The 23,651-nt window shown below is 40.9% G+C and overlaps 5 protein-coding genes and 2 long non-coding RNA genes across 7 annotated transcripts; 3 read left to right on the top strand and 4 right to left on the bottom strand.

Moving 5' to 3' along the window:
• The first annotated feature begins 3,671 nt into the window (after positions 1–3,671).
• Positions 3,672–5,916, top strand: LOC123475727. Its single transcript, XM_045178742.1, has 4 exons — positions 3,672–3,718; positions 4,657–4,719; positions 5,035–5,149; positions 5,219–5,916. Coding segments are annotated over exons 1-4 (291 nt in total). The 5' UTR covers positions 3,672–3,717; the 3' UTR covers positions 5,331–5,916.
• Positions 4,580–5,035, bottom strand: LOC123475729. Its single transcript, XR_006651023.1, has 2 exons — positions 4,821–5,035; positions 4,580–4,747 (listed from the first exon to the last, which is right to left on the bottom strand). It is a non-coding gene; the product is annotated as an uncharacterized LOC123475729 (long non-coding RNA).
• A 196-nt stretch (positions 5,917–6,112) lies between the features above and the next one.
• On the bottom strand, positions 6,113–6,492 carry LOC123475728. Its single transcript, XR_006651022.1, has 2 exons — positions 6,353–6,492; positions 6,113–6,224 (listed from the first exon to the last, which is right to left on the bottom strand). It is a non-coding gene; the product is annotated as an uncharacterized LOC123475728 (long non-coding RNA).
• A 109-nt stretch (positions 6,493–6,601) lies between these two features.
• On the bottom strand, positions 6,602–7,516 carry LOC123475719 (atrophin-1-like). Its single transcript, XM_045178713.1, has 3 exons — positions 7,268–7,516; positions 7,032–7,195; positions 6,602–6,913 (listed from the first exon to the last, which is right to left on the bottom strand). The coding sequence occupies exons 1-3, from the start codon at positions 7,476–7,478 to the stop codon at positions 6,602–6,604; spliced, it is 687 nt and encodes a 228-aa protein (XP_045034648.1). The 5' UTR covers positions 7,479–7,516.
• A 2-nt stretch (positions 7,517–7,518) lies between these two features.
• Positions 7,519–9,803, bottom strand: LOC123475720 (ataxin-2 homolog; the record flags this gene model as incomplete). The annotated part of the gene is made up of 7 exons (XM_045178714.1): positions 9,771–9,803; positions 9,489–9,699; positions 9,317–9,426; positions 9,127–9,251; positions 8,793–9,058; positions 8,157–8,720; positions 7,519–8,096 (listed from the first exon to the last, which is right to left on the bottom strand). Coding segments are annotated over exons 1-7 (1,872 nt in total), but the record flags the coding sequence as incomplete, so codon positions are not given.
• A 2,417-nt stretch (positions 9,804–12,220) lies between these two features.
• On the top strand, positions 12,221–15,995 carry LOC116929848 (phosphatidylserine decarboxylase proenzyme, mitochondrial). Its single transcript, XM_032937210.2, is given in 8 exon segments — positions 12,221–12,236; positions 12,357–12,536; positions 14,007–14,275; positions 14,371–14,469; positions 14,566–14,752; positions 14,844–15,020; positions 15,125–15,384; positions 15,386–15,995. Coding segments are annotated over 7 exon segments (1,377 nt in total). The 5' UTR covers positions 12,221–12,236; positions 12,357–12,379; the 3' UTR covers positions 15,614–15,995.
• A 2,974-nt stretch (positions 15,996–18,969) lies between these two features.
• Positions 18,970–22,875, top strand: LOC123475797 (carboxypeptidase M-like). The gene is given in 9 exon segments (XM_045178842.1): positions 18,970–19,123; positions 20,297–20,430; positions 20,546–20,561; positions 20,564–20,681; positions 20,855–21,042; positions 21,143–21,615; positions 21,739–21,828; positions 21,923–22,032; positions 22,193–22,875. Coding segments are annotated over 8 exon segments (1,128 nt in total). The 5' UTR covers positions 18,970–19,044; the 3' UTR covers positions 21,953–22,032; positions 22,193–22,875.
• The last annotated feature ends 776 nt before the right edge of the window (positions 22,876–23,651 follow it).

Genomic DNA, 23,651 nt, shown 5'->3' on the forward strand with positions numbered 1-23,651 from the left:
TTCGATTATTCCGTGTGATTTTTGGAGAATTTCAAGAGATGTCGTTTTTGGTAGATTTTGACAAAAGTGGGAAGGCTATACCCTTCCCACTTTTTCATTTTTGGCCAAATTTCAAATTTTGCTTAAAATACATGAATTCGAATCAAAATTGAATGAAAATCACGAAAATCAGGCTTATTTTCCTATTGGACTTATAGTTTTTGATTTAATCCTTAAAAACCCTAAATTAAGTTGTTGCGCTAACAGCACTGTTTCGTTAATTTTTGAAACGGCTGGTTTAACGAGAAAACCAATCACTAAATCGAAATCAGCGTTCAATTTCGATTATTCCGTGTGATTTTTGGAGAATTTCAAGAGATGTCGTTTTTGGTAGATTTTGAAAACAAAAGTGGGAAGGCTATACCCTTCCCACTTTTTCATTTTTGGCCAAATTTCAAATTTTGCTTAAAATACATGAATTCGAATCAAAATTGAATGAAAATCACGAAAATCAGGTTTATTTTCCTATTGGTCTTATAGTTTTTGATTTAATCCTTAAAAACCGTAAATTAAGTTGTTGCGCTAACAGCACTGTTTCGTTAATTTTTGAAACGGCTGGTTTAACGAGAAAACCAATAACTAAATCGAAATCAGCGTTCAATTTCGATTATTCCGTGTGATTTTTGGAGAATTTCAAGAGATGTCGTTTTTGGTAGATTTTGACAAAAGTGGGAAGGCTATACCCTTCCCACTTTTTCATTTTTGGCCAAATTTCAAATTTTGCTTAAAATACATGAATTCGAATCAAAATTGAATGAAAATCACGAAAATCAGGTTTATTTTCCTATTGGTCTTATAGTTTTTGATTTAATCCTTAAAAACCCTAAATTAAGTTGTTGCGCTAACAGCACTGTTTCGTTAATTTTTGAAACGGCTGTTTTAACGAGAAAACCAATAACTAAATCGAAATCAGCGTTCAATTTCGATTATTCCGTGTGATTTTTGGAGAATTTCAAGAGATGTCGTTTTTGGTAGATTTTGACAAAAGTGGGAAGGCTATACCCTTCCCACTTTTTCATTTTTGGCCTAATTTCAAATTTTGCTTAAAATACATGAATTCGTATGAAAATTGAATGAAAATCACGAAAATCAGGTTTATTTTCCTATTGGTCTTATAGTTTTTGATTTAATCCTTAAAAACCCTAAATTAAGTTGTTGCGCTAACAGCACTGTTTCGTTAATTTTTGAAACGGCTGGTTTAACGAGAAAACCAATAACTAAATCGAAATCAGCGTTCAATTTCGATTATTCCGTCTGATTTTTGGAGAATTTCAAGAGATGTCATTTTTGGCCCATTTTGATAAAAGTTGGAAGGCTATACCCTTCCCACTTTTTCATTTATGACCAAATTTCAAATTTGGCTTAAAATACATGATATAGATTCAGTATTGAATGAAAATCACGGAAATCAGGTTTATTTTTCTATTGGTCTTATAGTTTTTCATTTACATGTTAAAAACCATAAATGAAGTTGGTGCGCTAACAGAACTGTTTTCGTTAATTTTTTAAACGGCTAGTCTAAAGAGAAAACCAATGACTAAATTAAAATCAGCGTTCAATTTCCATTATGCCGTCTGATTTTTGGAGAATTTCAAGAGATGTCATTTTTGCCCGATTTTGACAAAAGTGGAAAGGCTATACCCTTCCCACTTTTTCATTTTTGGCCAAATTTTAAATTTGGCTTAAAATACATGATTTAGATTCAGAATTGAATGAAAATCACGGAAATCAGGTTTATTTTTTTATTGGTCTTATAGTTTTTCATTTACTTGTTAAAAACCATAAATGAAGTTGGTGCGCTAACAGAACTGTTTTCGTTAATTTTTTTAACGGCTAGTCTAAAGAGAAAACCAATGACTAAATCGAAATCAGCGTTCAATTTCGATTGTGCCGTCTGATTTTTGGAGAAATTCATGAGATGTCATTTTTGGCCGATTTTGACAAAAGTGGGAAGGCGGGATGAAGGCGTTGATGATTAGCGCACGCCTCATAGGACATGTATACGGAGTCTGTTTTGCCGGAAGAGAAAACGTTTTCCGAGATATTATGGCGAATTGGCGACCAGGCCGTACCCTATCGGGAACTTCCTGAACGGAGTGAGGGCCCCTAGTGGGAAGGCGGGATGAAGGCGTTGATGATCTGCGCACGCCTCATAGGACATGTATACGGAGTCTGTTTTGCCGGAAGAACAAACGGTTTCCGAGATATTATGGCGAATTGGCGACCAGGCCGTACCCTATCGGGAACTTCCTGAACGGAGTGAGGGCCCCTAGTATGACAGCACTCGTCAAACAACGTTTCGGGTTCTACTAGTATCTGGCTAGATGCATGGCCTACTAAATGGTTAAGGCCAGTAAACTTCAATCTTCCCTATGAAGGCGAGAGGATTTGCTACCAAAGCCAATCAGAATCCTTTCTGATCACGTGCCGATTAGGGCCAATCAGAAGAGGGAGGATACGACGACGCCATCTAGTGCTCGATAGTGTGACTCCTTAAATAAGAACAATTTACAGAGGACAGGGAATTTGACAGACAGACAGCTTAAGATGCTGAAGTAAGTGGTAGCTCAGTGGTAGATGAGCGGCATGATAAGTCAAAGGTCCAGAGTTCAAATCCCACACGTAGCTGAAAATAATGTTTTTGGATTTTGTTTGTTTTTTTGTCACACCGCAGACGTCGGCCATTTCTGTCTGTCAAATTCCTGTCCTCTGTAAATTGTTATTATTTAAGGAGTCACACTATCGAGCGCTAGATGGCGTCGTCGTATCCTCCCTCTCCTGATTGGATCTGATCAGCACGTGATCAGAATGGATTCTGATTGGATCTTGCAAGAAAATTTGGCCACGCCTCTCCCTTCATGGAGTACCATACAAGTTTACTGGCCTTAACCATTTAGTAGGCCATGCTAGATGCAAGCTAGACTGCGCAAGGCTCTTTCAATGGTTCGTCTGCTCACGAACTGTCGCGCATGCGTGAATGAAAATGACACGAGGAATTACTGTTTTATACTTTTATCATAGACAACGAAGTGGAAGACCACGAAGGGGGCCATAAGGCTGAGAGGACGGTAGGTAGCGATGCGCGTGAGATGCCGCATAGTGGCGCTGAGTCCGCTAAGATAATAATTTTGGGTTTCCCTACTGATCCAATGCTTCACACACCGTAATTTTTAATTAAATCATGCACGGTATCACTTTGGTATGCACATGTAAATTAAGCACAAAAATTCAGCATATCGTGTGAATTATTTTATATTTTTAGTGGTTGGGTAACCTACTTTCATAAAATGTTTTATTTTTCCCCATTTCCCGAGACAAATTTTTTTTTTTCGAATTTTCGAGATAGGGAAAATGGGGAAAATAAAACATTTTATGAACGTAGGTTACCCAACCACTAAAAATATGAAATAATTCACACGATATGCTGAATTTTTAATTTACATGTGCCTACTAAAGTGATACTGTGCATATTTAATTAAAAATTACGGTGTGTATTGGATCAGTAGGGAAACGCAAAATTATTATCTTAGCGGACTCAGCGCCACTATGCGGCATCTCACGCGCATCGCTACAGAGGGATATAGGCGTTAGCGGTCTTCCACTTCGTTGTCTATGCTTTTATAACCCTCTACTTATCCATCGTTTTTATCTGAACTACTGAGTTACTGGGAAAAACCGAGTAAGTCGATTGATTTGCGACGTAAACAAAAGAAAGCGTTTTTCCATGGTCTAGCTTAACATAGTCTATATCAAATCTATTACGCCTTAAAAATTCTGTTTATTTGTATTTCCGAAATCTTGGATTCAGTAAAATTTTTCCTATTTACAACATGAATCTCAAATATGCCTATACACATCTTATAGAAACCACTAGTAGGTCAACTATTGTTCTGTTGTAATTTAAGCTGATGAAACCCACACTTTTCTATAATGATTACTGAAAAGCTAGCAATATCAATAGTGCTGAAGATGTTAAAATTGGATATATTTCAATATTCAGACTCTTAATGGTCCATCAAGATTTTCCACTTTGCAACTGTTTTGCCGAAGTACCTGAAGTCACAAATTATGCCTAAACCTTAGTATCAGAACAATTAATTCTTTAAAACAGTTCCTATAATTACCATTTCATCACATTTTTATGCAGCAAATGAATTTTGTCAATTATGCATTTCCTTTTTGCTCTGGCTTCTTTTTGGTTTTCTTTGAAGCTGAGTTCATCAAGAGCTATCAAAATTGTCATCAATTCCTCGCCCAAACAATTGATTTTTTTACAGTTTTTGGTAAATTATCAATCAATGGCTTAGGTGCAAACCCCTAGTAAATGTGTAAAAGTTAAAGACATACACTAATATAGGCAAAATGTAAAAATTATTGTGAGCAAATACCCTTTCTATTTCTAGAATATCCTTTTCAAAACCATTAAGTTGTCTTGCAAGAGAGTCACACGATACTTCCCATTTCTTCATTAGTTTGTAATTTTCATCCTCTTCATCAGCTTTTTTACCGAGCACTAAAACTTTTGCAGGAGATTTTAATCCTAGGGTGCCTAAATGTTTATTCATGTCTTCGGCATGGTTGTTTAGAGCTCGACCATTATATATAATTCTTTGGCAGTGAACAGGAATTTCTGTTTCTCGTTCGATTTCGGCACACAGATCACCAACGGACGTTTGAAAGGTAACGTGTAACTCAAATTTTTTATTTCCTGAAAGAAGAAACACGATTAATTAGAGAAAACCTTCACTGAGTATTGTTTTTTAAATAAAAGATAAAATAACCATTTTTCCTTGAACAATCAAAATATTGTCGTTGCCCATTTTAGAAGCAAGTGTTGCACCCTGTAATGAAAACTATGACATAAGCAGACGACAAAACGCGATTCGTGTTTTCGTTTAACGACCGTTCAAAGGTGTTATTCCGAGTTTCTTAAGCTAGAGACTTCAAAGTTATTAAATTCACACAAAAAGCAATGAAAAAATTATTTACTTGAAGTAAAAGGCAATCTAAACAAAGCAATGTACAGCCTCCGCGACTTCTCTCAGAAAGAAAAAGAGCTAATGAAATTCGCCGAATTGTCTGGAATCGTTATGAATCCCAGAATTCTGAGGTATTCAAAAGCGTTCTCTAACCAAACCTATTAATTTATCTAATTGTTTCAGCATTTTCTATTTCTCAGAAGCATCATTGAACTCCTTCAGGCAAACACTTCTCCAGCATCTATCATACAAATGTTGAATGAATTATCAATCTTTCGTGTTCAGGAGAAGACAAGGAGACAAAGATGCTAAAACATTTGAGTGAAAAATGATTTTGTAGCAAATGAACTTGTTTCTCTTCAAATATATTTTTTTAAATTCCCTTTGCATTAGAAAATGCTACAGTAAAGTAGTTTGATGGAGAAGGTTTCAGCCAATTCTGTGTTCTTCAATGTTTGTTATTTTTCAAGATTTTGGGTAATGAAGAGGGAAGTTGTTTTAAAACAAAAATTCTTTAAAAAAAAAGTTCTCAATAAATAATTCCTCAGTAGGGTAGTTGACTTTTTCCAGAGGAAAAATCTTGATTGATTCAAGTTGAATTAAACTTCAAAGGGTACCAATTCAGCCAGTTTAACTTGATAGCTGTTTCCAGGAAACATATACTGATGGATATGATAAAAAAAAAAGGGTGCAGGCTGAAAAAGTTTACCGAAAACAACAGCTGCACAGATTGAAAAGTTTTGAAATTCAAGAAGGAACAAGAAAAAATATGAAGAAAAATATTCGTTTCTGTCAATTACAGGTTAGATGGGCGATTGAAACCTCTGCCACCTATTTTGTACGGCGAAGAAAAGAAAAGAAAAAGAAAAAAAAAAAGAAAAAAAAAAAAAGATGCGCTTTAATAAACAGATGGCAATGGTTTCAAATGTATCCACTGCAAGAATTTTGTTCACTCAGTTTCACCAGTTGCCTAGGTCGTCTGTCGGTACATGAACAGGAGGAAGTGTTAATACCCTTTTCATTTCTTTCTGAAGAACAAAATCGAAGGAAATTTATGGGAAGAGATGAATTGAATTCTTGTAGGTAGACTTTGATTGGTTTGGAAATTTTTTGTGTTTTGTATCTGTTTGGTTATTTTTTGTATGTGGACAACTTATTGATTATGAGGAACCAATTGTTGCATATGGGAAGGCTGCCCACCTATTACTTCAAACACAAAGTATCAATCAATCGACCGACCAGCCGTACTTGACTTGATAATTGAATTCAAAAAATTTCCTAAATTATTTTGTTGCTAAAAGCAAATCAGACCAAGCGTTGCAGTGCTTGATTACCGGGGGCTTGCTGAATGTAATGAATTTGAGGTATGGGCATGCCCATTGCGGCCGATGACCCGAGCGGAAGGAGCTGCACACCCTGTGGACCTCCTGGACCGACAGACGGACCAGAAACGCCCGGTGGCAGCTGGGTATGACCTGGAGGTAATAATACCATAGGATATGGGGCGTGGTGGCTATGAAGGGGACCTTGTGAGTGTCCGTGATGTCCTCCTGAAATAAAGAGGGTAAAATTTTAACTTTTTTTTACATTCCCTCCATCCCTCCGCAAGCACAGGCGATAACATACCAGCTGTTTGGTAAATCAATTGAGGGGGGATTCCCGGCTTGAGTTTGGGCCATTGAGTGCTGTTGAGCTGGCGACGGAGTCGAATTTGGGTGGTGTTGTTGCTGTTGCGAAGGTGCCATTTGACCTTGGTTGTTCATTCCTTGGCCATGGCCCGGTGACATATGTGACGTCATGTAGATTGGACCGTGTCCCGTTGTCATTGTATCACCGTAAGAAGAGTTTGAAACCATGCCCTGCATTTGCGGTCCAACTAAGCGCATCGCGTACAACTGCAACATAAAATCATGATTAAGCAAAATGATTCTATGACACATCGAACTGCTTACTAAAACTCTTTAGGAGCTAATCTGGAGAATAAGCGAATAAGAACGTCAAGCACTACTTTACCTGTGTATAAGGCTGGGGTGTCCCTTGCATCATGGCACCTTGCGGCGGATAGAAGATCTGTTGTCCACTAATTGGGGCAGGTGCCATCAAAGGCTGTCCCGTGGCGGCGGCCACGTGCATCGATGACGCTAAATCCGGTCGATGGTTGACGGGCATCGGTGAGGCTGCATTAGATTATAGCCAATGAAATAACAAACTTAAGTTAAACTACTACATTTAGAAAAGAAAAATCTCACGTTTGCGGAATCGCGTTCCACCTGGATTATGGGATGCATAGTGTGGCTGATTGCCACCTTGATTGGGTCCCTGATTTTGTACTCCACCCGCATTCGCTTGAACGTAGTGAACGACAGGCATTAGAGGAAGCCCTTGCGCTGGACTACCCGAACCACCCATACCACCTCCCATTGAAGGTCCTAGTTGGCCCATAGGGGCAGGTATCAACATTTGTCCACTTTGTTGAGTCTGTGGCGTATGAGACCGAGGGGGGTCTATGCGAAAGCATTACAAAAAAAGTTTTAAAACGTCGCAGGATTTGTAAATGAATTAACAAACTTACTGGTACAAAGACCCGGGCGTTTGGATTTAGTACAAATTCTTTCGCATTTGGATTCAAGCTAGATTTCTTCAACGTGTCTGACGACATCTTTTCTACGGATTCGCCTACTTTATCTTCCACTGGTGTTGCTTCGCGAGGGGTACCAACACTAGCGCCAGGAGGCGTGACCACAGTGGGCGTCGAATTGACCTGCACGGGACTGACCACCGGTGAACGAGATGGCTGTGCCGGAACAGTCTGAGCAGAAGGCGTAGCCACGGGTGCCGTTGGGGCGGCAGGAGTCAAGGCAGATGTGGCGCCAGAGGCTGGGGAAATAACGGGTGCAACTGGAGCCGGTGGAGGCGGAGTACTTGTTTTGTTAGGTGTTGGAGCCGGGTTGCCTGTCGTAGGAGAAGGAGCTGCTTTATTCTCTTCCACAGGGGTACTTTCGGCTGGCCCTGACAAAGCAAGGCGAAAATCTTGACCGAACTTCTTCAGATCGGAGTTTTGATCGTCTCTGGTCTTGCCTATTCAATATAGAAAAGTTAGTTTCATATTTCATTACGTGTAGATAGAAACATGCTTACCCGCGTAAGTCTTCCGTTGCTCCTTCGGACCATGATCCCGTTGGGGCAAAGACGAAACTGGGACGTGGGAATGGGATGGAGCATGACCGCTTTTCGAATCGTAAGCCGAGTCGCGGATGACTTTTCGCTCATCGCCGTTCGCCACACGAGAGTCGGATTGTTGAGCAGAATTTTTATTGTTATTATATCCACCAGGCGGTCCTTGGGAGCGACCATAATAGGGACCAGAAGACGAACCCCGTCCCTGGGAAGATCCTTGGAATGGCTGATGCTGTGGCCCACCCTGATGGTAACTTCCACCTGCATGATGTACTGACCCAGAGTTGTTTGGGTGCGACTGCGAAGTGCGACCATCACCGTCGTAGTTATTGCCTCCGTGGTAGGATCCAGATCCAGATCCACTTCCTCCGCCTCCTCCACCTCCTACCGACTGATGTCTCGGAGCTAGGTTGGAGTGGGCATGTCCTCCATGAGCACCGTGCGGAGGGGGAGTTGAGCGCACCATCTTGCCCATGTTTTGAATACCACTTTTAATAGGCCGCTTATTCGGATGAACGTATTTCGCTGCCAATAGAAATGGGACATGTTTAGTGCTTTTTGTCCATCTGCATAAACGAACAGCTATGGCTAACTTACAGTTATGGGCACTACCCCCGCCGGCATTGGTGGACGCCGTGCTTCCTCCGCTGCCACTCGCTGCGGTCCCTCCTCGGTCAGACGAACGATTACTGAAGTCTCGGAAGTCACGTGGCTCACGGCGTTCACGTGGCTCGTGGTTTGGTCTCACTACGGCTGAGAATTTTTCTTCTTCGTCACTGGCATTTTCTAGGTCTGCCTGCGCTTTAGAGACGGCGTTCCCTTCGATACTGTTAGCTAGGAGAGACGCTTGAGCTTCTCTTTCCCTGTCATACACAATATAATTTTTAGTGGTTCGATCACCACAGTTGATGAAGAAAAGAACTAATCTTACTTGAATTCAGCCGAGTCCCTCCTTTCAAGTTTACATGTATACTGTGACAAGTCTTCAACGAAACTCGTCTGAACTCCGTACACTTTTTCGTTTCTCGCAAACATTTCATTAGGATCCCATCCATTCTAGGCAAGCAAAAGCAATATTGTCAATTCAGAGGCAGCTGGGACGAAAAACCTGTTTAGATTACCGCATTATCCAAGGAAATGTTACAGTCATCACCATCTCCCTCCCAGGGTTCAAGCTCTTTTTCTCCACTGAGCCCGTTAAAACGGCTTATGGAAGTATCGGTGGCAAAATCTGCGGAATTGACAATATCAATATCAGTTACGTATAAATACTGAAAACATCTGGGTGGATACCTTTAGTGGCATAGTCCAATTCCACATCTTTGGAGCTCATCATCACAATCATTTGGGAACCAAAGACAACCTCCCTAGAAACTGATTTAACATCAATCTTATCAGGTTGGCTGGGGTCAACTGTATGAACCAGTTCTAAAACAACTTCTAACTGAGGAGAAAATGTGCTGCTAAAAATTCCTTCAAATATTTTCCCATTCGAAAGCTGGATCTAAAAACACAAACCAAGATAGTAAACTTTAAGATTAACCTAGCAAGACACGATCACATTATACACCATACCTGAACTGTATTCCCCATAAGGGGAAGTAATTGTTTCACAGAATCTTAAATTCTGGTAAATGCCTTCATATGGGATATCTTTGTCAGATTTGTTTCTAGAAGGTGGTGTGTTGCGACTCGTAACAGCAACATTGCAGTTCCCGATGAATTTTGAGGGGTGGAGGGTTTGCCCATCTTTGCTTTAGACTTATTCATTTTTGTTTGTCCTCCAGAGTTTTCAACTTGTGATAATAAGAGGGTCCTTAGAATACTCATACAACTAACAAAACTCCAATAACAGTCTGAAATGAGACCCACAAAAAACATATAAATGGTGGGTTAAACTCAGAATTAATTCGAAGATTGGTCACAAAACTGGCTATTACCTTGAATAATGTTCAATTCCCTGCTTGTTCCTAAATCGTTTGCGTGGAGTTCAGGGCTCACTTGATAGAAAAAGAACAAGATTATGCGATCTCGGGAACCAGACGAGTAACTTGTGTGTTGGGCCGGTATTTCACGCACGATTTTACCCTTTTGTCGTTCAAATATGCGTGCAGAAACGTGAGGGTTTAATGGTCAATTCGCGGCCGAGGAGTTCAATTGAGGATAGTGCTCGCTTTCTTTCCGTCACAGGAAAGGGTAGAGATTTAATACGCCAAAGAAAACGTTTTTAGACCTAAGACGTTAAAAATCCACCACCATCAAGAAGTCATTCTGTGTGTCTTGTATGTTCAGTGTGTTCAATGTAATACATATGGCCACCACTGGGAAAAAAAGTGTAGATACTCGCCTTTCTCAATCTCAAGAGATGATATTCAAATCCGATAGAGAGAAGTTTTCTCAGCTGTCTAAAACTCTTTTCCAGTCACAAAATTCGAAAAGATCCTATGCCCGTCGTTTTTAACAGATGAATCGATGAGGATAATGTGAAATTGATAAAGGATCTATTTTAAGCGCGTAGGAATTGGGAGACCTTGCGAAAGTCCCCGAAGAACATGAACTGTCTCCTCATAGGTGGCAGTAAAGTATTTATTTAACGAACGAAAGTCATCTAGCGGTGAATAAGAATAACAACGTAAAGAAAAATAACACAAGAAAACACACAAAAACTATTTCCAGAGAACTTTTTTTTATTTGCTAAAATTCATAGGCAGTAAATTCAGCTACGGAAAACAATAATAATAAAGCATAGAATATACGAATATATATGTTATCGTTGTGGAATATACGGAATAAACCACCACTGTATGACAGACCAAAAGTGTTTCATTTAAGCTTGGTAATGAACTAACTGAAAGACAAAATAATTCTCAAAGACGTATTTTTCTGTATTAAATGCCAAACATGGTATTTAAAATGGGGAGTTTTTCATGTCTTTTTCTCTGCGTGCGCGATCCAAAATTAATCATAGGCTATAGGACAAACGTACTTAAGCAATTGGCATGATGCTGGCAATAATGCTGTCCATATGCCCATGATGTCTAGCTTAATCCATGGACTACGATTACGTTCCAAACATTACAAGCAGAATATCTTACTTGTCACTTTCATTCAAAGGTAAAAGTTATCTAGTTATTTTACCAACCGACAAGTATTCCTTACTCAATCAAATTCACGAACGAAGAAACCGGGTAGCATCGAACAGAAAGTCTATTTTGAACAGCAGAAGAGAAGATGTTCAGACTTCAGATAATGACGATTCTAAACAGCCTCTCGAGGCTCTGACGTTGCCGCGATGTTAGTATCAGAACGTCGTGGATTTCTTATAAATTCACGTAAATAGAAAAGTGGAATTGTATAGAATAGCGGATATTTTTTATTACGAATAAATTTTTGATTCGTTGTTGACAGCTAGAACCTCAGTCATATAGCTGTTCTGCTGTTGCACCTTGCACGGGAAAATTGACGATAGTGAGAGACTTGGATAAGAGGTGGAGTAAAGTTGGCACGTTTTGCGTTGTCTGCTAATGTTGACTATTAGAACTTGGATATTGGATTTATTTCTTTCTGCAGTGGACATTGCCTAAAAAGATTCCATAACTTCGTATTTTGCTTGAGATTTACGTATCATTTTAACTTATTAAACCTGTTTTTCACCAATCTTTTTGAGGTAAATGAAATCGCATTATTCAAACCGTAGCTCTTAGAAATAATTACGTCAGTTTCGATTCCGTGTAGGACGATTTGGAAATCTTGCATCTGCATGTTTTCTTTGTCGACATTTTGTCTCAGTCCACAGGAAATACAGAAAATATTTTGTTTAGGAAGATGTTGATTCCTAGATACTTGATCATGGTTGTGTAGGTGTCATGTTGCTTCTGCTTTGCTGACTTTATCATTCTTCATTCTGATAATGATGATATGTTTGGCTTAGTGGCAGTTGCAGTATAACCAAATCATTCTGGTTTTTACAACAACATTTTTTGCTGCCAAGTTGTTGTTATTGCTGATGGAAGGTTTTAGTGATTCAACTTTTCGCATTAGGTGACACAGAAACTAAGGAAATAAATATGACACTCTGTGCATTGAAAGTGCTATGATATTTGATTTAAACAATTCTGGTGACCCTGGATTGAATTTACAGTTTCTCTTTATTTGTTACAGGTTTCACTCTCGAGAGCTTCAACATGTCAGCACTATTTGTCAGGTTACCTCAAACAGCCTTTAGAATAAATCTTCACCGAGTTATTATTCCTTGCCAACAAAAATGCACTAGCCAATGGCTGTCATCGCGTTTGCGACCTGGAGATGTTCGGCGTGTTAGCTTCACATACTACTCAACAGGTAAACTAACCTACTTAAAACACTAAACCTATTCACTATTCAACTATGATGAATAAATAAGAAATCTAAATATACGTGTCAAGAGCAAGTATGACGCGTTTCCCTTTCCGTTTGTTTATATGCCCTCTTAGCGCTAACATTACGTAACGAGCACTAAGGCCCTTTAAAAACTAATCATTGCCAGACTTCCTGGACGATTGTTGTGCTTTCGATGCGTCCTATCGCCAGCGTATCCTGGATTCATTTGAGTCCGATTTTATGTTTAAAAAAACTAGGCAAATTAAACGATTTTTTTTTCTAACCAGTAGTCGTTATTCTGCCTTTTCGCCAAAGGAAATCAATTAGGCAATCGCATATGGCGAGCGATAAATTCCTGACGAACGTTGAAAGAGAAAGCTTTGAGAAACTGATTGAAAGAGAGAGCTTCTCTACGCAGCCCAGTCTTTTGAGCCTTTCGCCGAGTCATTTGAAAGAATTCCCATACGTTCAACGATAACCAACGTATTCGCACATCCGAAATTTTGATTTGATTCTTAGTGCCTCCTCGCCCACTCTCACTTGCCAAAGATTAAGAAGCGCTGATAAGCCAAATATTGTACACACTTGCTTTTTCTCTTTATGCTCACCCGCTCGCCACACTCACAACAAAACTCCTACAGTATAAGATAGTCAACTGCGTCTACGTCCAGTCTTTCGAGTGCAGTCGTTTCGCATGGTTGGTCGACAGCGCGGTCGTTAATATGAAAGTGACACTAGCAACGCGTTTATCTGGTACCATGGGCGAGGGGGCAACTCATTGGCTCCGGCGGCCCTTTGTCCCGCGCCCCAAAAAATGGACCCCAAGGTGGAAAGGTTAGTGCCCAACGTAATCTCTTGATTATTGAATCATTTTGGCTTCGTAACACCTCCTTACGTCACTTAATTGTCCCCGTTCGCTGACGGAAGAAAAAAAAACGAGTAGGTTGTCAAAATTGCACTAGTTTGAAAAGTTAACCGTCCGAAGACATAACCAGTAGTCCCAAGGTCAGTACCCTTCTCGAAGCTTTAAGTGAGTCACTTTCGGTTGCCGGGTTAGCGTGATTGGTTGGCGGTCACCTCGCGTGATGTGGCCAGAGGCTAGTTAGAAACCCGCCAAGTCCCAATCTTCTGCTTCCTATTTAACAGCAACATTGTTTGTTATTCGATTGCGCTTGTTTCTAGGCTTTTCGTCTCACATTCGATCGTATTGCTACATGATGCTAAACCGGATATCCACACAGATTGTGTCGCATCTGCGCTATTGAGACCACAAGCACGTCGCACTACCTCTTTGTTATTCTCCCTCGTTAGGGAACGTTATTATCCTTTTCAGAACCCCCTAGTTTCTTTTTCCCGTAATCGCGCTAGGCAAGGAATTAGCAATGAAATTAATGTGTGTCTTTTGCAGTCGTTTCTAACGCCATTTCCTTTTGATTCCTATCGAATAATCAGGGCCGTTAACGAGGCCGATCTTCAGGCGAAGCGTGTCATCTTCAGCTGGCGAATCAAACGATGTTAAAGCTACCGCCGCGTCGGCGATGGCGGCCACCACCGCGTTTAAAGGTGCTAAAAGCTCGCGGTGGCGTCGCTTCGTGTTGAAACCTTTCGTCTTCGTCCAGTTCTTCTTCGGCATTGGATTGCTGGCTATCGCCTTGAAACAGTTTCGGCGCAAAAACACTCATCCAGCGCAATCGCCAGAGCTTATCGCCAAAGATTGGGAGGTATCTATTGCGGAGAAACTTTATCGCATTAACGGAAAAGAGTTTTTTTTTCATGGTTGTTTTTGTCCGTTTGTCTCTTTATTCGTCACAACTAGATCCTCTACTATCGCATCATCCCCTTCCGTGCCATATCTCGCGCATGGGGTTGGTTAACCAACTGTCATTTACCGGTTTGGGCGCGACGGCCGCTTTTGGTAAGAAAATGATGGAACTCGACTTTCCGTTATTAATGAAAAAGATGTTAAAGATGAATATTGTTTTTTTTTGTTGTTGTTTTTTTCGTGTCACAGGGTCTGTACGCCCGTACGTTTAATTGCAACCTGGAAGAAGCGAAGGATGGTAATCTAGATAATTATTCATGTCTGGCTGAGTTCTTTAGAAGGAAACTTAAGAACGGAGTCAGACCCATTGATTCGGCAAGTGCGGTAGTAGCGCCTTCAGATGGAACCGTGTTGAACTTTGGACGTGTCACAGCTGGTGAGTTCCATGTTTTGTTGTTTGCCACTCACGATGCATAAATTAAAGCAAAAACTTTCAAATGTCTTATTGTAATACATTTCGCTTACAGGCATGATGGAGCAGGTCAAGGGCGTGAGCTACTCGTTGGGTGAGTTTCTCGGTCCGGCATACTGGCGAAATGGACCTGAAGTCCAGCCCGCCGGCCAGACAGAATTGGAATACGAAAAGTCGCTTCTCGTCAACAAGGACAATGACTTATTCCACTGCGTTATCTACTTGGCTCCAGGTATTTCGATACGTTTGAAACAATTTCACGTCGTCGATCATCAACCGCTAAATGGATTCCGGACAAATGTCGTTTTTTCTTTCTCTATTGCTTCCGGCCAATAGGCGATTATCATTGCTTCCATTCACCGGTGGATTGGACAGTCAATTTTCGGCGACATTTTCCAGGTGCTTTACTCAGCGTGAATCCGAGCATAGCCAAATGGGTGGCGGGCCTGTTCAGCCTGAACGAAAGAGCCGTTTATGTTGGCCGATGGAAACACGGTTTCTTTTCGATGACGCCCGTCGGCGCCACCAACGTCGGTTCAATCCGCGTCTACGCCGACGAGAAGCTGAGAACCAACTGCACAAAATGGGCCTTACCTTTTGCCTTACTACGACCGATACATGGGCCCCACCGAAACCGATTCGGATGAGATTCCGCTCCACAAAGGCGAAATTTTTGGCGAGTTCAATCTCGGCTCGACGATCGTCCTCATCTTTGAAGCGCCAAAGGATTTCGAATTCAAAATCAGGCCGGGCGAGAAGATCCGAATGGGTCAGCCACTTCACGTCACCGGTTCCAGCGTGAAACAAGAAGCTGCTGCACACTAGCAAAATCAATCTAATCAAATTAGACAAAAGAAGATTGAAATGAGGAAGAAAGCCTATACATATTTTTGACAGTTACGTGCTGATTGTTTAGCGAAAGAAACGTTATGTGGCTCTTTCTCTTGGCTTCAGTGATTCACTTTGTCTTTACGTGTTTACCCATTTGTCGTGTGATGAACGGCATCAACGCCAAAGGAGTCAAATCTACCACTATGTGGCCTGTCTGTTAAACTTTTTGTCTTCCACAGCGCAAAAGAGGAAAAAAACTAATCTGAAACTAAAAGAAACTAGCCCTTCAATTTGGTCGCCCATGTTCCTTATTGTGTTTTGTGATTTCATATCAAAGAGAAACGAGGCCAAATATAAAGGGCTGCTATTCTGGAAACTATAGTATGTGAATTATTATATATAAGCCAAGAGTGGGAAAATAGTACTCGAATCAAACACGAAGATACGTCTGATAAAAATTAAAAGAGGAAGGAAGAAATGTTCTAGAAAAAAAAGAAAGACAAACTAAGAAATGTGGGCTGGAACATTTTAGTACACAACAGCTGTTGTTTCCGTCTGTTGTTATGTCCTCTTCCATCTTTGTCCTTCCTTTCGCATGAGATAGAAAGAAAAAAAAACAGACAGAGATAAAAATAAGAAAAAGAGGAAAGAAAAAAAATTAGCTTCTAGAAGTTCAATGCACTTCTCATTACCAAGAAGGAGAAGCAGTAGCATCGGGAACCGTAACAAAAAAACCCCCTCGGAGCAGGACGCCGACGATCATCTTGGGCCTGTCTCATCCTCCTCCCGATACCGCAGCGGTCCACTCACGCTATGAGTACAACCTCCTCGTTTTTCTATCTTCTCCTCATCCACATGGTCATTCACACTATCTTAGACGCAACATTTGGATAGTTTCATTTTTAAAAATCTTTTTCAGGTCTTTTTTAGTTTCTTTTGTTTAGCGATGAACGTGTGTCTATTGTTTTTCTTCTTTTGGGAGTTCCCTTTTTTTTTTTTGTTATTCATTATTATTATTATTATTATTTTTTTTTACTTTGTTTTGTTTTCCAAACGGAAAACGAGCCGACAATAGTGTCAGCTCCGGAGGAGGTATGTAATAGTTTGCAATGTTAGGTTTGGCGGCGTTTGTCTGGGTCGAGTCACTTAAAGACGGATGAACGGCCTCCCGCTGGCGCATCAGCAAAGCAACCAGCGGCGTTCTCCATACAAGCAACCGACGGGCGTATTCGTTTCTTGTTTTGTTTTTGTTTTTGTTTTTTCGGGAGGGGGTTCTTTATAGAATGATTTCCTCTCCATTCTCGCACCGGAAACTTGATTGTTGAAAGAAAATGGTGCCATGCTGGCTGACTTTTAGCGAGTGGGAAATTGATCAAACACGTTCGAGTTAGGAAGCAATTTTCCCTAAGACAATAGATACAATAGTAGAGTATGTAGTCATTAGAAAGAAGAGGGTCAAACTTGTTATGCACAGCTAAAAGAAAAAATTCCACGGTTATTTTCTCTGTTTCGTCCGTTTAGGACAAGACCAGCGTGTGTGTAGGATGAGACGACGCAACGAGGGGCAAAGCAATAACTTGCCAACAAGACTAACGACTTGAAAAATAACAGCTGTCATGGGAAGGGCCAATGTGTAACGTCGCCGCTTGCGGATTGCGAAATAAATCGAGAAATGAGAGGGGCCAAAAGAAGACTGCTGCGCATTCTTCGTGTAACTTTAAAAAAAAGGCTTTATAGCGGGTCCCGTTAAAATATCATTGACGGAAAAAAAGGAAAAGAAAAAAGAAAATACTTGCATAAATATGAGCACTAACGTCACCCCAGCAAGACAAATTTTTATTCTTTTTCTTTTCTTTCATTCGCCGGCACGCTAGTATAAGACGGCTCCATTATATGTTTGTACATACGGACATGTATAAACATCACGCGTCAACTCAATGACCGAGTAAAAAAAAAAACAAATGAAAAAAATAAACGCGTGGGATTAAATCGACCGTGAATAATTCCCCAACGAGAATGTCCTTTCTCAGCTACTAAACAATTTCTTTCTTGTAATAGCTGTCATACTATTTGACGCTAGATTTCACGATCTGTATCAACATAGCATTTTTTTTTCTTCTTCTTGCCTTGCGATCTTTTCAAAGCACATTTTTTTAAAATGACGCTTGTGCATATTCATCCGCAGAATAAAGCAGCTTATGTAGCCTACTGGAGCGTGTTGGAATGATAAACCACGGAGCGGTTGATGTATATCCTCCGGTTCTCTTTTCCTCGTCGTGTGTTTGTTCGTCGTCGGTGGCGCTGACTTGTGCTCTCTTTTGCATGTTGATGTTGTTGCTGTCGTGTGTTTTGCGGCGAACGCTGTGCAGCACCGCAACGCTATTGCACCGTTGCAGGCACAACGGCAACCAACACGTTGAAATAAAAGTAAAAGAAATGAATAAAGAAAAAGAAGTAGAAGTAATAGAAAGGAGGAGGAATAACATCAAGTCCCGTTGTACCGAGCCTCAGGCCAGGTATTAACAGACGAATAATAAAACACGAAACCATTTTTTTTTTTCTTCCTTTCAAGAGGGAGGGTTGGCTTTTGGTTGTTGGCTCCCTTTTTCCGGTTTCTCTCATTTTCTGTGTGTGTGTGTGTGTCTTGTCTCCGTGTGTCTCGTTCATTCTTGAGTGGTTCGGCGTTACTACAACAATTCCACGCAGTCGGTTGAGTGCAGTGACGGTGTTCAGTTTTCTGCCGGTGTTTGTGCATCTCGAAAATCACAAGAAAATAATAATAGCAAAAGAAATCGAGAACTCGTTAATTGTTTTTTCATTTTCCCATCTAATTTTGGAAGACGTTTCCAGTGGCGTAAGAATTAAATACCGTTCAAAATTTCTTGAAAACAAGTTGTACCGCACAATAAAACGGCCCGGAATTCTTTACTCGCTTCCAAAAGTGATCAAATCCCCAAGCAAAGAAATGAAGACGGCTGTTTGGTACACGTCGACATTTCTCGTCATCTTCATTTACCTGTATTGCTACCTTGTGCAGTTTATCCGCGGTGCGGAAATCCGGCCGCAACTACATCTGCACCAGCCGCTGCTGCGCAACAGACTCGGAGGAGCGCAACCATCGTCACACATGGCATCTCTTCCGCCTGTGATTGTTGGCGCTCCTTCCCATCATCTCGGTTGGCCATCAGCCGGATCAAGCGCCGGAAATCAGCATCCGTCCTCGCAACGCCATCTTCCTCCTTTACCGCCTCCTCCGCCTGCTTCGGTCTTCTCCGATTATTTGACGCCGGGAACATGGCAGTTTCATCGTCCATCTCGGTCTCATCTTCCGTGTCATCGGCTCCGGTTCATCCGTCAGTGACGGCCGCCCGCTGACACCCGCAACTCCCAAACCGTTGGATTTCGGTTACCATAATTACGACAATATGACGGCCTGGTTGAAACACTTCAGTGCCTCCAATCCAGATCTAACGGCCCTTTATTCAATCGGCAAATCCGTTCAAGGTGAATGATTTATTCGTTTTTTTTCTTTTTTTTTTTTTTTTGGGGGACTTTTGCCACCTTGTAACATCCGTCACAGTCCAGGTGGCGCAGCGCGGGAATTAATTACGGCTACGAAAACAAAAAAAAGTATAGCAGCTGGTTTGGGGCCAATTAGAATCTTTGCTCTTTTTTTTTCTTTTGTTTTTATTTGTCTTGAAAATTCAGACCGAAAGAGAGAACCCGTTAGATCTATGACAGACGGTGTCTTTTCATTTGCCATCGATACGGATAAGATGATACAGTCACGCCAAAGAAAAACAGCAGCGAATCGGGAAAACGGAGATTGCCGTGCCGATCAATCCATTTGTCTCGCAACGCTGGCTTCACGCTCGGGTGTTATTGTAATAAATTATTAGACGCTACGACTGTATACTGTTACTATAACCACGTTTCTATAATATATATTAGGTGCACACTTCGAATGGCTGAGTATAGAGAAAGCAAATTCCCGTTATATAGATGCTAGCGTATACTAATATATACTTAGGTGAAGAGACTCTCGAGGTAAAGGGTCAATGAGTTAAGGCTAAAAGACGGGAAATAAATCAAATTGAAATAAATGTTTCTCACGCTAGACAGCAAACAGTTGGTTTCTTTGACATCGTACCGTTGGCTTTCGAGTCTCCTTTTGTGAATCGGCAACACCGTTTAAACCTCAAGCGTTTTCTTTTCTTTTTTTTTTTCGCAGCAAGTAAAACAAATTTGCTTTTCTTCTTTGTAGGCCAAATTTATTTGGTCGACCGTAAACTAGTGACCTAAACTCACACGACTTTGTGTGTCTCCCGCAGAGAAAAAAAAAAATCAAATAAATGTGATTCTGTATGCTGTATATAAGCTCTGGTTATGCAGCTGCCTTTTTTTTTTCATAACTTTCACGCTAGATAGCATCAGCTCCCCATTTTTAAGCTACCCAACTGCCGAGTTTCCGTTTTTTTAAGATCAGACAACTGTTGCGTTCAATGTTTTCACCCGCTGTCAGTTGACAGAAGCCTCGAACAAGAAAAAACAAAGCCAATGAATGCGTAATGGAGGTCGGATACTTAAAGAAAAACGATGAGAACTGGTTTCAATAGTTAACATCTATGTATATCGTTCTACTTGTTTCGTTACTAACGGTGGACTGATGACACGCAGGTCGCGAATTGTGGGTAATGGTGGTATCGTCTTCTCCGTTCCAACACATGAAAGGCAAGCCGGATGTCAAGTACGTGGCAAACATCCACGGTAACGAGGCCGTCAGCAGAGAAATGGCTCTCCATCTTATCGAAGTAAGTACTCACTCACAAGAAACATTCGTGCCTATTTTCTTTTGACCATCCAGCACTCGGATGATTGATGACGAAATGAATATGTTTTTATTACTCTTTTCCCGGATATCGCCAGCATTTGGTTAAAAACTACAGGAAGACGCTTACATCCGTTGGCTGCTGGATCAAACGCGAATTCACATCTTGCCAAGTCTCAATCCAGACGGATTCGAAGTGGCTCGCGAGGGTACTTGCACCGGTGGTCAAGGAAGGTGAGCAAATCATTCATCATCTTGTATACACACACACGCGCGCTCATAGCTATCCATCTCTCGAGACCTGTTCGAGCGTTAGTGATGAAGGCTCTTTTCCCTATTTTTTTGTTGCATGTCTTGAAAAATCTTTTTCTTTCGTGACGTGATTACGTTTTAAAATCTTGACACAGGTACAACGCCCGTGGTTTTGACTTGAATCGAAACTTTCCCGATTACTTCAAGCAGAACACTAAACGTGTACAACCGGAAACTGAAGCCTACAAGGAATGGATAGCTAAAATTCAATTCACCTTATCCGCTGGACTTCACGCCGGTGCGTTGGTCGCATCCTACCCCTTCGACAACACACCTAATTCAGGTAATTCCATCCTTAAAAAAAAAAAAATAATAAAAATCTAAAAACAATTCATTTTCATAAATGTTTACATCAATTTCCAAATGTTGGGGGGTTTGTCCAGTTTACCAAGCGTTTGCTTCCACTCCGTCACAAACGCCGGACGATGATGTGTTCCATCATCTGGCCACGCTATACGCCCGTAATCACGCCACCATGTATCAAGGAGTGGCGTGCAAGCCCGGCTCACCTTCGTTCCCCAACGGGACGACCAACGGAGCGGCCTGGTACCCGCTGACGGGCGGAGCCCAGGATTATTCGTACGTCTGGACGGGCACGATGGAAATCACCGTTGAAATGGCTTGCTGTAAATATCCTCCAGCTGCGGAATTACCCGTCCACTGGAGCGAACATCGGCAAGCGCTTATCCGTTTCGTGGGTGAAGCTCATCGTGGTGTACGAGGTTTCGTGACCGACGGTAATGGCAGACCGCTAGAAAACGTCGCAATGAAAATCAAAGGTCGTGACGCTCCGTTCCAGACTACCAAACATGGCGAATATTGGCGCATTCTTTTGCCAGGTTACTACCGGATTGAGGTAAGCTCGATTGCGTGTTTCAAGATTCGGTGAAAAAAAAAAAAAAGACTTCATTAGCAATGCAAATTTTGGACAGAAATTTAAAGAAAACTAACGAACGTTATCGTTTGCTCATAATGACAGGCGTACAAAGAAGGTTACGAACCGGTTGAAGATGATTTTAGCGTCACCGATCATCACGCCACGCAAGTCAATCTGACTCTTTTCAAACAGGTACTATCTAAATAATAATTCATTCGTGCAATTGTTTTTTTGTTGTTGTTTGATTATACGAGTTCGGAGAGAAACTGATTGTTCCTCACAACAGGTTGACTCTAAAATGGATTTGGGACGTTAGATGACGTCAGTAATTACTATTCCTTATCGGCGAGTGATGAACAACCAAATAAACGACATCCTAGCATTTCCAATAAACAGGTATGGGTGGTTAATAGACTTGTCACGCAAAAACCACTTCTGTGTTGTGTTGTTACATTAATTAGTTATTTCTTGTCGTTAGTAAACAGTTACGTACATTAGCGATGATGTGAAAGTATCAATTGTTAATGGATTCTAATTGTTTTTACGGACCCGTTAGGACGTTCCCCATCCTACGGGGCTCAGTGGACTCCTGATCACGCTCAGATCGCAGATGGACAATCTCTTTGCAAATCTGTTCGGTTGAGGAATCGAATTGGAAATGAGAAACAGTAAAAATGCGGACAAAAATATGATTGACGGAGAAATTCATGGAAGAGCGCATCCTGTGACGGTCGGTTATTTAGACCATAGTGACGACGGATGCAAAACCCACGCCTTTTTATTTTATTTATTTTTGTAAGCCTCTTAAAATAAAATTTTTTTTCTGGATGGATAGTCGTCTCTTCGCTAGGTAGCAGCGGAAGGAAAAGAAACAACCATCGATCATTTCCGGTATTCTTTCTTGTATTGAAATGGACTTGTCTACCATTACGTATAGATTTTGTACTACATTGTTTTTTTTTTGTTTTTTTCAAAAATGAAAGTGTACTGTACATATGGAACTCCTTTCCCCAAATGTTATTTCCTTTATTCCGATTGTCTTCAAAAGCAATCATCGCTGTCTACCCCCATCTCTACAACAACATTCTTATCGCACTTTACAACCACAAAACTATTTATATGCACATTTGTCATGAGCACACGTATATCTGTTACTTGTACTGAAGACAAGAAGGTGGATCGATATCGATGCAAGAAGAAATAAATAAAAACAAAAACCTAAAAGGAAAAAAAAAAAAAGTCTTTGTTGGGGCGGATGTATCCTGGACGACAATAGAATCATAGAATTCCAGGCAATACACATCAGAGCATGCAATCCAATTGGCGTGAAAATGCGTGGTCTGCGATAACAACGCTACAAGCGCAGAAAAAAAACAAAAACAAATGAAAGTTTATTTTTTGCCACGTCGCCTAAGGTCTTTTCGATGAGACTCTTGCAGGCAATTGCCGGAAACTCCCCCCTTCCTTTTTTTTGTTGCGTTAGAGGCATCCAGTCTAGCGATACATGTTGCAATCAAATTCATCAGCGTCAGTTCTCGCTGACGATTAACCGTGCCCTCAAAAGATTAAAGTAACGACCAGCTGACGCGGCTGTAACATTGCAAAGTCCCTAACAGACACTTCCCTATACACCAGCAATGAACAACTCGACCGAAAAGAATAGTCGCCGGAAGGAAATAGAAAAAAGTGAAAATAAATTATGAAGACGAAGCTGTTTTTCAAGGTGAAGGTGTTAATGAAACAGAGGAAAGATACAGCACTCAGAGACATGTTAGAAAAACTCACGAGAAATACCAATCGCAGGTGGGAAAAAAAATGACATTTGAGATCTGTGAGCTGTTTCTCACAAAAAAGAATCAACTAACCTAAAAAAAATTAAAGCGAAACACAGAATACCTGAAACGAAGGAGAAATCCGCCCACCGAACTAGGCAACGAAACACAACCAAAGGCAGTAAACGACTGAAATAGCCCCCACAAAACAATATCCGAAATAATCTAGAAAACCCTTTAGGC

This window comes from Daphnia magna, linkage group LG9 (assembly GCF_020631705.1).
Source record: "Daphnia magna isolate NIES linkage group LG9, ASM2063170v1.1, whole genome shotgun sequence".
Taxonomy (NCBI): Eukaryota; Metazoa; Arthropoda; class Branchiopoda; order Diplostraca; family Daphniidae; genus Daphnia; species Daphnia magna.

What these genes read in the sequence shown, in the direction of transcription:
- LOC123475727 (XM_045178742.1), top strand. An exon ending in CACCAACGGACGTTTGAAAG is followed by an intron (nt 4,720 to 5,034) that starts GTAACGTGTAAC and finishes ATTTACTTGAAG; the next exon opens with TAAAAGGCAATCTAAACAAA. An exon ending in ATGAATCCCAGAATTCTGAG is followed by an intron (nt 5,150 to 5,218) that starts GTATTCAAAAGC and finishes TCTATTTCTCAG; the next exon opens with AAGCATCATTGAACTCCTTC.
- LOC123475719 (XM_045178713.1), bottom strand. Translation starts at nt 7,478, where the DNA reads ATGTTGATACCTGCCCCTATGGGCCAACTAGGACCTTCAATGGGAGGT. An exon ending in TGGAACGCGATTCCGCAAAC is followed by an intron (nt 7,196 to 7,267) that starts GTGAGATTTTTC and finishes AATCTAATGCAG; the next exon opens with CCTCACCGATGCCCGTCAAC. An exon ending in CACCCCAGCCTTATACACAG is followed by an intron (nt 6,914 to 7,031) that starts GTAAAGTAGTGC and finishes TTTATGTTGCAG; the next exon opens with TTGTACGCGATGCGCTTAGT.